Consider the following 12,521-nt stretch of genomic DNA (forward strand, 5'->3'; position numbering starts at 1 on the left):
AGCAGTCTTTAAAAGCTTACATTTTAACATTGTTTTGTCTGCAACACATACAGGAACTGTACTGAATGAGTATTTGACTTAGGCTAAGAAATAGTCCAGTTTTCTTACTGAGCCTTCCCACTTCTTACAGAGGATTTACTGCCTCCCCTTTCATTTGTGTACTTATTGAATACTGATCCTGATCAGGGCAGAACAGTATCATGGGCAGAACACAGACTCTGAAGCCAGAATACCTAAGTTCAAGTCCCAGCTCACCATCTTCACCTTCACCTTCTGCTTAACCTCTGCCTGTTTTTTCCTCTATAAATTGGGGAAGAGAATAAAGGGTTAAAAGATTAATATGGGTAACTTTCTGTGACACATAGAAAGCACTATAGAAATGTTAGCTATTATTATTATTGTTGTAATAGGGCACGTATGCAGTAAAAATCTGAAGCAACCATTTCCAAACATTTATTTATTTATTTATTTATTTATTTATTTATTTATTTATTTTAGAGACAGAGTCTCACTCTGTCACCCAGGCTGGAGTGCAGTGGTTCTATCATAGTTCACTGCAGCCTTGAACTCCTGGGCTCCAGCAATTCTCCTGTCTCAGCCTCCCAAGTAGCCAGGACTACAGGCCCGTGCCACCACACCTGGCCAATTAAAAAAATTTTTTTTTAGAGATGGGCCTCTTGCCATGTTGCACGGGCTAGTCTCAAACTCCTGGCTTCAAGCAACCCTCGTGCCTCGGCCTCCCAAAGCATTGGGATTACAGGTATAAGCCACCATGCCTGACCTTTCAAACCATCTTAATTGTCTCTGGAGCATAAAATTATGTTGGCAAACCACTTTTTATAGTAACTGTTACTATAATTTTGTCATTTGTTTAATGAGACTGGTTCTGAAAATTACCATCTCTTTTGCCCTAGGCAAGCTATTTAACCTCCATGCTGCAAATCCCTTATTTGTAAAGTCAGGCAATATTAAATAGCATCTGCTTTACAGGGTTGTTAAAGGAATTAAGTGAGAGATCCTGGGAAGTCCTACAACAGCCCTGGTGTCTATTAAATCATTCATTGTCAGCAATTATTGTTTACTCTCTTGACACTGTGGTAGGCCCTTGGTCCACATAGACAATTAGATCCAGTCCCTGTCAGGCTCCAAGAAACTATGTATGTGGGTGAGGTGGGGAGCTGGGTAAACAGTATTTATCATACAATGTGATATGTGCTTATATTAACTAAGAACCTAATTCACACCAGCTTAAGCAAAAGGGGAATTTATTGGTAATATAACTAAAAAGTCACAGATAGATGGATGGGTCCAGGTGTTCAAAAACACCTATCATCAGGCCTCAGTCACTCAGCTCCATTGTTCTGTGTTGGCTTCAGTCCCAGGTGTGCCGTCCCTGTGTAGCAGCCCCTCAGCTTTCCAGTTTACCTCCTACTAGTCAGAAACCCCAGCAACAAAGAGCCTCTTTTGCCAGCAAAAGTCTTGGGGTTGGCATCGATTAGCTCTGATCATGTCCATCCTTGAAGATGGGGAGTGGCGACAGTCTCTCCTGAACCTCGTCAACTGAGTTTGATGGAGAGGTTGTTTCCCAAAAGTAACCAGAGGAAGGGAGAATGCATTGTTGCTGGGCAGATAGCACCACCACTGCAAGGCTATGAATAGAGAATCCCCCAATGCAGTGAAGTACCAGGGGTTGTTGGGATTTGTTCTGTCAAAATATCAAAATATGGGAAGGGGCCTGGGACGGTGGCTCATGCCTATAATCCCAGCACTTTGGGAGGCTAAGGCAAGAGGATCAAAGAGGCGGGAATTCAAGATCAACCTGGGCAACGTGGTGAAACTCTGTCTCTACAAAACATAAAAAAACAAAAATTAGCCAGGCATGGTGGCACACGCCTATAGTCCCAGCTACTGGGGAGTCTGAGGTAAGAGGATTGCTTGGACCCAGCAGGTCGAGACTGCAGTGATCTCTGATTGCACCACTGCAGTCCAGAGTGCAGGTGTCAGAGTGAGACCCTGTCTCAAAAAAAAAAAGGTAGGAAGGGCAGTCAAGGAAGGCTGCGAAGATGAAGTGAATGATGCGGGTCCTTATCTTAGGAGATATCTGAGAAGTCTTTCTAGGCTGCTTCTGGCTTTTGCTGCCTCTTGCTGTTAATTCAAGCTTTTGCTTTTGCTTTCTCTCTCTCTCTCTCTCTCTCTCTCTCTCTCTCTCTCTTTCTTTTTTGAGACAGAGTCTCACTCTGTCAGGCTAGAGTGCAGTGGTGCCCTCTCAGTTCACTGCAGCCTCTGCATCCCAGGTTCAAGAGATTCTCGTGCCTCAGCCTCCCCAGTAGCTAGGACTACAGGCGTGTGCCACCATGCGCAGCTAATTTTTGTATTTTTAGTAGAGACAGGGTTTTGCCATGTTGGCCAGGCTGGTCTTGAACTCCTGACCTCAAGTGATCCACCCTCCTTGGCCTTCCAAAGTGCTGGGATTACAGACGTGAGCCACCACACCTGGCCTAATTCAAGCTTTTCATTCTCAGCTCCCACACATAGAACTAGGGCGAGACTTAACTAAAAACTGAAAGTTTATTTGCAAGAATGTTAGTAATAGCATTGTTATTTAAAAATGCTGATGGTTGTATTGTTGGTTGTTTTAGAAAAAACTCTTAGCTGTGGGACATTGTAATTGGTCTATGTTTACAAACAACACGATGCCCTTACTCTTTGGAGGACCAGTTGTTGAAGCTGGTTCCATTTTATTACACAGAAATTAAAATGACAAATGTTCACCCACGATTTAGGATCAAATAGGTGCCTGCAATTGTGCCCTCAGTAATTAACCCACTTGTGACACTGGTTTGATTTTTAAAGTGGCTCTTCAAGAGGCTTACAACAGTTAAGAAGCTTGCTTCCTTGAAAGCTGTACCAGGTGCCAGTGAATTTAGAAGCAGGGGGGTTTCTCATACCCTAAGAATGCTGTATTTGCATAATTTCCCTCCTTAGCAGATGTTTCTTACCAAGAAAACAGTGGGTGATATTTAAGTTAACTGTGGCGAATTTTATGAGGTATCAAGAAGGAATACTTTTGTTCTTAGTGAAACCCCTGAAAACCTAGTAAGAAGGGCTGCAAAGGTATGAGGGATCCTGTTTTCATAAAGTAATAAGCCAGAGTTCTTAGGTTGCCCTTTTGCAGCCTTTAAACCAGTGTGTATATGTGTAGGTGTACACATGGGCTAGACAAGGGGTGTTAGCAAGAGGAATGCCAGAATCTCTGGAGGGAATCTGTGTGGCTTGAAAAGCAACCCCAGGATTCTGATTCTCACTCCTCACCATATTATCCACAGGAAACTGGAGTAAATAAAATAGACTTTGGCTGCTGGTCTAGTGACAAGCTAGACAAATCTGCCTGTGGAGAAATGAAGACAGTCAATAGGAAACCCAGTAAAACCAACACCTTTTATTCCCCTTTCTGTTAAAATTCAGAAGAGTGGAGTAGACGAAAAAATAAACGTTGGCCTAGGCAAAAAGGAAAGATACTCAAGTATTAGAAAGCAGCTTTTGCAAAGGAGTTAAGTAGAAAAAAAAAGCTGACGGGTGTTCTGGTATCTTAACAGGTTCTGTTTGGAAATGTACTACCAACTTGGTGATTTGGGCTAAGTTACATTACAAAGAGATGTTTTTAACAGTAAAATAAGAAAATTTGAGCTTTGGAAAGGATTAAACAATTATATGTAAAGCATGTAGCACAGCCTTTGACACACAGTGCATGCTCAATAAATAAAATAAATGATAGGTGCTGTTATTTTTTTAAGCACCCATTTATGTAAGCCAGAGAGCACAACTGAAACTAAAATCTAAATTTTCCAATGCCTGGCCAAGTGCCTTTGTCTCCTGATTACACAAACCCATACTTACCAAGACTCCTAAATCTACATTATCATCGTTTACAGAAAAGCTTTGAAAGAGCTTATTAGGAAGACTCAGACCTGTGTTTGTTTGTTTTTTGTTTCATCTTTAGGAAAAAAGGAGTGTTGGAAACATTCTCCGGAACAGAAACTAATAAGATTTGGCCCTATGTGTATGCTTTCCTACAAACTAAAGTTCCACAAACAAGCCAGAAAGCTTCAGTTACTCCATGAGGAGAAATGTGTGTAACTATTAATAGTAAGATGGGCAAACCTCCTAGTCCTTCCATTTAGAAGCTGCTTTTCCTAAGACTTCCAGTATGTATGAATTCTTTGAAAATTATATTACTTTTATTTCTATTGATTTTATTCTGGATACTAAGGATGTGCCAAATGAGTCGGATACTAAGATTCATCCTTTGAAGTCATCTGGTGTTTTATGCAGTTATCCTCAAAAACATCAGCGATGTCTGAACTTTTCAAACATCTGTTAGAGCAAAATTGAAAGAGCATTTGGTAGTAGTCTTTTTGTTCAGTTAACAAGTGGTTGATAAAGTTTCCATATTTTTCTGGAAAAGTTTAAAAAAAGTTACATGTCATTTGGAGAAAATATATAGTCAGAAATTTTTGCATAGATTGATGCCAAAAAAGACATTTCTAGCATTGTGGAACATGGTGAGACACTATATAAAATTTCAGAAAGAAAGCAACTGGATTTACAGATTTATTGTGAGACACAAATTCACTGCTGCCTTTACACTAAGAAATGTATATGTTAACCATATATGCTGTATTTATTTTGTTAAGCATACTTTTAGTTTACTCAGAATTTTCAATTTGCTATAAAAATGTATCAATTAGCATATAGAAAAATATTACTTTAAGATGACTTGTTTCCTTTGAAAATACATATGTACTGAGGGTTATGATTTATGTCAGAAATTGACATAAGTGCTTTTACAAGCACCAAAGTTGAATGAATTTTCAACAAAATGTAATTCAAGTCTATGTTTTCAGATGTGACTCAGGTTAAGAAATGTGTTTTAGGATCTACTTGCTGGTTTTTCTTTTTGATCCAAATGTATGATCTGCCCTGATAAATAACAAGTTATAGTACCATCTCCCCCGCCAAAAAAAAAGAAAGAAAAGAAAAAAGAGAAAACCTGTGGCACTATGTAAATAAAGTAAGCATACTTTGTCGTTAGTGAATAGATGAGGCATGCCTGGGAAATGCTCCCTTGGCATAAATAGCAATCAATCATAATTAGTAAACAAGTGTACCAATAAAAAGAATTTACATGATAGGTTAACAAGGACCAGGAAAGTAAGTGAGTTTCCTGAAGGAGTTCTTTGTTCCTGATCAAATAAATCTGTACCTGTTAGCATTCACTGCCACCATATTTTAAGGAGAAAGAACTCTATTGGCGTCATCTGAGCAGCCATTTAAAAATTGGAATCTGAAGGATGGTTGCTGATGTACTGTGTGGTCTGGTAGAAGTGGGGAAATATGAGAGGTGGAAGAAAAATTTGATTATGTCTTCCATGGCATATTTACTCTTACTTTACTTGATGCCAAGTCAAATGAAACAAGTCCTCTTACAAGCTGTTACTGCCTTTAAAAATCCGTTCCATTTTTTCCCCAGGTACTTAAAATACAAGTGCCAGTAAGTGGTTCTTATGTATTTTGGGGGAAATTTTTTATTTCCCTTTTCTTCTGATATTTAAAAAATTCATCAATCTTTCAAGATGAACCAAGGTTTTTTAAAAGAATTATAGTAAACACTTCATTCTTTATAAAACTTTCTATAATGCCTTATTTGAATGTTAATCTTAGGTGCTTTCTAAAAACTGTTGTGAAATACCAAACTTATGGATTATCACTAGGTTATCGGCATACATCAGTCTTTATCAGAATAAAATGAAATGTCGTAACTGTGGCTGTTGTGGTCCTTTGCAGGGCCTGCTCCATCCCACCTTCCTTTCTGCTGCCTGATGTCTCAATGGCTTCCGAATGACTGTTCTAATAAATGATCTTAAAACAGTCCATAGGCTGGTTTCGGTTTATGCAATACTTCATCTCCTGCTATGGTAGCCGTGCCTGCCTTCATAATACCCTTAGGGGATCTGGAAATCAAAGTGAGGAGTGGAAGAACATGACTATGAGAATTAAGACTATTTCCTGTGACCATTCCCTCCCCACCCCCAAAACAGCCCAAAGTTTGCACGTACATTCATTACTTTAGGAATGAATATGACTGTAATACAACTTTTTCTTTATTTTTTTTAGACAGGGCCTCACTCCATTGCACAGACTGGAGTGCAGTGGCATAATTGGGTCACTGTAACCTTGAACTCCTGGGCTCAAGCGATTCTTCTACCTCAGCTTCCCAAGTAGCTGAAACTACAGGCGTGCACCACCATGCCTGGCTAATTTTATGTTTTGTAGAGATGGTGTCTCGATATGTTGCCCAGGCTCGTCTCCTGGCCTCAAACAATCTTCCCGATTCAGCTTCCCAAGTGCTGGGATTACAGGTGTAAGTCACTGCTCCCACCCAAAAAAATAATTCTGTAATGACTATCATTAAGATTTATGTACTACATGGAAATACATGTATGGAGCTGAATGCCATGGCTAGGAGAAACTATTATATTTTTGTTAAAAGCCAGTGAGAGGCTGGGCGCGGTGGCTCACACCTGTAATCCCAGCACTTTCAGAGGCCAAGGCGAGTGGATCATAAGGTCAGGAGATTGAGACCATCCTGGCCAACACAGTGAAACCCCATTTCTACTAAAAATACAGAAAAAAAAAAAAATTCGCCGGGCATGATGACAGGCACCTGTAATCCCAGCTACTCGGGAGGCTGAGGCAGGAGAATGGCGTGAACCCAGGAAGTGGAGGTTGCAGTGAGCCGAGATGCCACTGCACTCCAGCCTGGGCTACAGAGGGAGACTCCGTCTCAAAAAAAAAAAAAAAAAAAAAGCCAGTGAGAACAGCACCTCAACCCACTTATTTTATAGAGTAAAAGTTATTTTGCTATACCTTTTGTAAGCAGAGTGTACCGTGGGAAATGCAAACTGGCAGTTGTTAACACCATCCAGAAATTTGTCAGTTCCATTTGAAATAGTTTAAATACTGGCTCAAATTTCTAAACCTCACCCTGTGGCTATTTTCCCCCCAGCTATATATTATGGCATTCTAGCAAGATACTTTGGATCCTCATAACTTGTGACAAAACTGCCCTATACTAACAACAAATCATTGTAATTATAGATCTCAAATTATGTTAAATTGCTATACTTGCAACCAACAGCAAGAATTTATATTTTAGAATATGTTAAGTCTTCTCATTGACCAAAAAAAACAAACAAACAAACAAAAAACTTCAGACCCTGATAAATTGTAGAAATATCTTTCCTATCTTTGCAGTTAAAGATTTTCATCTTGAAAGTTACGGTTAAAAAAATTTTAAACAGTTAAAATAGTGTAGCTGTGCTTAAAGCTTCTGGTAAAAGCCAATATGCTTTGTAGAGCCCTTTTCCCCCTCCTGCTTTTTGTTTTTAGCTCACTAAATGATATAAACACTGAGTTTTTCCATATATAGCACTGAATAAACTGTCACGCCAAAGTGTCAATCAGTCCAGCACTGTGTCATCTTTTTCTAAAGGATTCCAAGTTAAATGTCTGATGTGTAAATAACATGAAGAATTATGCTGTTAACTATGTGAAAGATGTGGGAATTTTAAAAATCATTTTCTATATTTGGAGAAGATCAAACAAGTCTAATTCTTCAAAGCTTATGAGACTGGTTTCACTTCATATTAGATGGTAAACAATCGAGAATGAACTTATATTCACCCTTGTGTCCCCCTCCCCTGACCCCCCTTGGCTCACACAGTAAGCAAATAATTTTCAGATAAATCAACTTCTCAGAGTTATGCAATTGTATATACATGTCCATGTCCATTACAGATGAGAAATGGGTGGATTTAAGGGTTTTGTTAAAAGTATGTTTGCTATAGTGGCAAAATTGAAATGGAAAGCCTAACCTCAACCCAGACAAGTACCTCGGTTCTGTCCCACACCAATTTAAGAACTGAAATACATGACTGACTTAGAAAAGTAAACTGATTTTGTTCTCCTCTGAAAATACCCCAAGGTTAACTTCAGGATCACCTTGCCTAAACCTACAATCAACTTTTTTCATCCTGTAAGAAAATCCACTTACTAAAACAGATTCATGTTCTTTGGGCAGCATGTTCATTCATTTTTTAGGAGTTTCACTCTGTTGCCAGGCTGGAGTGCAGTGGCGCCATCTTGGCTCACTGCAACCTTTGCCTCCCGAGGTTCAAGCAATTCTCCTGCCTCAGCCTCCCAAGTAACTGGGACTACAGCCACGTGCCACCATGCCCAGCTAATTTTTGTATTTTTGGTAGAGACGGCATTTCACCATGTTGGCCAGGATGGTCTCGATCTCCTGACCTCATGACCTGCCACCTCTGCCTCCCAAAAGTGCTGAGATTACAGGTGTGAACTACCGCGCCCGGACGTTCATTCATTTTTAAAAGGGTAATATGATATGCCAGTCTGAAAGAAGAGGAGGACCTGGTTTTCCTAAAGAAAAGTTATAAGAGATTGTGAGCTCATTAGGCAAAATTTGAAAGAGTCCACTTAATGGTATACTTGGAAGAGAATGTTACCCATCTACTTAAGAGTAATAATTTCAAGTCAGTATTATCTTCACTACCACTGAAAAAATGACAGAGTTAACAGAGAATAAATGGACAGCTATTTGATTAAAAAAATTTTTTATTCAAATATTAATTTTATCAAATGAAACAAGAATCTTTGATGATATTTTGATGTAAAAAAAAAGTTTCATTCATGTGTTTGCACTTTCCATGGTTTAATTTGTTTAGGGTAAATTGTCCAACCTGAAATATAAATTATCCCTTTGCTTAGTATACTCTTTATTTCTTAAGAAACCAAAAAAAGGACATTTCATTTGATAGGATTTAGTTCAAGGATGTCAATTTACTGTTTCTAGTACTAAAGTACGGGTAACTATGTATGGTCTTTAAGTGCAAATTATGGCATCAGTCAATGGTTCCCAAAACAAACCAAATCACACTTACATACTCAAAACACAGTATTTTCTTTTGCAAGTAAAAATATATAAAACAAGTTTCAAAGAACGTCTTTTCAGTAATTCCCGTTTTAGAAACAAAACCCCTCAAGAATAGTTTACTCAGTTTGTTGATACTTTCTTTCCCGCCAGTCTTCAGTCATTAAATACCTCTAACTTAAAGAAGGCAAAATGAAATTCAAAACCATTTGAATGCTTACAGGCAAATCCTGGGAAAGAAGGGAAAATAATAATTCAAGTAACATTTCTGTGAAACTGGGAATATGGCTCCTGTGTCTGCCCATTCTCTCAATTTGGTAGAAAGGGAAAAATAAGAGCTTGCTTCAGAACAGAACAAAAAGAAAAAAATGTCTATGACTAGGTCATGGGTTAAAAAAAAAAAGTACAGGCTGACAAACACTACTATGTAAATTAGTCAAACATTTTATTATAGAGTATATATTTATATCAAAAGCACAAAAAGACTTTTATTCTGAAAACCAGGAAGATTGTGATGTTACAGAAGAAGATTCAATAATTCCAGTCCATTTCTAGGGTACTAAGTGTCTGATCACCTCAGTTAAAACAAAATACAAATGAGGCCAAGGTCACAGGTCTGATCACCCTGAGTCCCTTAGCACTATTTGGTTTCTCAAGTTGAGACATGTATTCCCAGTCCCAGTTAGCCACCTTCCAAGTGTTTGCTATTAGTCTTAATGGGTACTTAGCCAAAGACTACACCCAAATATAACCAAAGCTCATGTCTAAGTCATAAGATTAATCCTTCAATAATAAGGATAGCATAATTAGCTTTGTTACCTAATTCTACATAAACTAAATCGTCAAATATCCTGGCATAATTGAAATGACTTACCGAGGAAATAGTAAAGCTTGGAAGCATTCTATGGTAACTGAGCTGAAAAACGGGAAATGCCAAATGTTGTAAATGCCGTCATTACCAATAAGGGTCACCAAATTCTCAGAAACAGGTAATTGGCAGCTCAAGGCAGTTAGCACTACAAGATTTCTCTTTAAAAAAAAAAAAAACATCATTTTTAAGAGTCCTTTTTTAAAAGGCTACATCAAAAACCAAACCAAAAACAAAAAAAATTAAAAAGGCTACATGAGTGAAACAATAACCACAAATTTAAAAATCAGATTATTATTCCTGTTTGTTCTTACGAGTCATTAGTATTCTTTTAAAACTTACTCCCTGAGAGATCCCAGACTATGTTAAGAAAGAGTGAGCTTGAAGTTATTCTTATTTAAAGAGAAAATCTATATTAGCTCATCACTTTTGATATTACTATAACTCTTAAAGTCAGCAGGGTAAAATCAAATTCTAAGGAATATAGTTTTGAGAATCATTTGAGGGTAAATGTAATGTCTACATCAAATTTGTATTATAGTCAAGGATTTAACTGATGGTGCCGAAAGTCAAGTATTTAAGAGTTAAGACTTTTAAAAATTGTACCCCCCAACTTACTTAGTAAAGTAGATTACCAACTACTGATTTATTGCTTTTAATGTGATGAAATACCAGATTTGACAGCTAAATTAGCAGTGGGATACAAGTACGTTTTTATCTTTAATCATTTTTGTAGAATAGGACATGTACATATCCATATAAAAAGAGACTGTAGCAGATGCCTCCCAGAATCAACCAGTTCTTGTAAACATTGCATTTGTGCAGATTTTCATACTTGATTCCAAAATTGAGAACAATAAGATTAAAGGCAAATTTAGTAGCCACAAAAAGTCCAGTTTGACTTCCTGCAACATATGGTACCACTCCTCTCTTCAGAACAAAACAAAACAAAAAACCTAGCAGCACATTAAAAAAAAGTTTACAAAACATTTCAGTACTCTTTCCCTCCCATCAAAAACCAAACAAAAATAAAGTGCAGCACCCATAAAAGTGTCAAGAAAATAGCCAAGTTCTTCCTTTCTTGTAACAAAATAGCACTTGACCTCAGCAGTCTTAACCAAATTATACAGTGTCCATCATTTTGGGTTCATCATCTTCTTTATGTACCACTGAGTTTAAGCTGCAGAGAGCTGTATTGATAGAATACTGAAGATAATCTGGATTCTGGGGAAAAAGAAAAGGTAGATTGGGGGGGAGAAAAAAACGCATTATAACCAGTTTTATGACAGCACATACATATATATTCAGTTTCACAGTCCTATTTCTCTGCAGTGTAGTAGAGCAATAGGAAAGAAGATGGACTTTGGAAAGAGACTTGGGCTGAATTCCAAGAAAATAAAGAAAAAAATAGGATGCTATCACCTATGAGATGTGATAAAAGAATGATACATGTGAAAAACAGAAATGTTAACAAATACCACCTTTCTTCTCCATTTAATCATACAAGGCAAGGCTACAACTTCCATGTGATTATATATACACAGCTACTGATAATTTAAATATGGTTTGAAGTCAGCGATGCATTTTTAAGATTACCATCTAATTATAACAGTAAATACAAAAACTGCAAATCATTTGAATGAAGAAAAATATTTGCTGGGTAAAAATTGTGGATATCTTCAGGGTCTACTATGGTTTCACAAAGGTTAAAACAAACGCAGTGAGAAATCTGTATGCTTTTGAGAGGTATTTACATCCTTATTTTTTAAACAGAATAAAACCACGGGATTTTTTAAACAAGCATCACTCATAAATGTTATGTCAATTTAAAAAAAAAAACAAAAACTGGGAATAGAAAACATAAAATCTTACTCAATAAATGCAAAAATAAAACCATTATTTGTTAAAGCACCATGAATAAGGGTATAGCCCTTAAGATCCAGAACTTTAGAAAATTCTTCCCCAATTCAATTTTGTCTACTCAATTGTTCCGAATGTCTGCTAGTTACTTAAGACTTTTACCACTTGTATTACTAGTTTTACTTGTATTTATTTTATTTAATAAACACCAACGAGGACAATAGTCAAACAGGATAGATGTCTTAAACCTCACCATCCAATAAGAGGTTGGGAGGCAGGGTTTTCTAAAGATCCTCCTAAGAAAGTACACTTTGTGAGATTCCTTTATTCTAAAAGTCAAAAAGCTAGCTGGAGTTTGGATTATTCCCAATCAGGTCTTTATGAAGGAAATAGCAGACACAACCGAGATGGGATATTCACACTGGGCCTCAGTTTTAATCCTGCCTCTATTTAGTAAAGCAAGCCTCAAGGAGAACAAAATTCACAATTTAGTAAAATTAAAAGCTAGCCTATAGGATAAACCTAAAGTAACTGTTATTATATCTATATCCAAAAGGCCTTGGATTAGACCTCTCAAAACTAAGGATAATGAATGGTATTTGGCTTATTTCAAACAATTGCTGTCAATTATTTAAAAAAAGAAATTAAAAGCTAAATGGTTACCCACACTTAAGCTTTATCAAAAATGACCAATATTCTTGCTACATTGTCTCATTCTCCTAAAAAACAGCTTTAAGTCCTTTTTCTGACAATCCAAACCTAATTCTCTGGAAGAGAGCTTAC

At 37.3% G+C, this 12,521-nt stretch overlaps 2 protein-coding genes across 4 annotated transcripts in view; one reads left to right on the forward strand and one right to left on the reverse strand.

Annotated features, from left to right (window-relative positions):
- AK3 (adenylate kinase 3) overlaps nucleotides 1-5,929 on the forward strand; it is a 31,134-nt gene extending 25,205 nt beyond the window's left edge. For all 3 annotated transcript variants that reach the window (XM_045373213.3, XM_045373215.3, XM_045373214.3), the window contains one exon: nucleotides 4,001-5,929. In XM_045373213.3, the coding sequence (XP_045229148.1) occupies nucleotides 4,001-4,121 (121 nt within the window). In that variant the 3' untranslated portion in view covers nucleotides 4,122-5,929. The remainder of the gene's footprint in view (nucleotides 1-4,000) is intronic.
- A 3,509-nt stretch (nucleotides 5,930-9,438) lies between these two features.
- The window catches only part of CDC37L1 (cell division cycle 37 like 1, HSP90 cochaperone), a 28,377-nt gene continuing 25,294 nt past the window's right edge, over nucleotides 9,439-12,521 (reverse strand). The window contains exon 7 of the mRNA XM_045373211.3: nucleotides 9,439-11,102. Coding sequence (XP_045229146.1) covers nucleotides 11,001-11,102 — 102 coding nt within the window. The 3' untranslated portion in view covers nucleotides 9,439-11,000. The remainder of the gene's footprint in view (nucleotides 11,103-12,521) is intronic.

Source organism: Macaca fascicularis, chromosome 15 (assembly GCF_037993035.2).
Source record: "Macaca fascicularis isolate 582-1 chromosome 15, T2T-MFA8v1.1".
NCBI classification, from domain to species: Eukaryota; Metazoa; Chordata; class Mammalia; order Primates; family Cercopithecidae; genus Macaca; species Macaca fascicularis.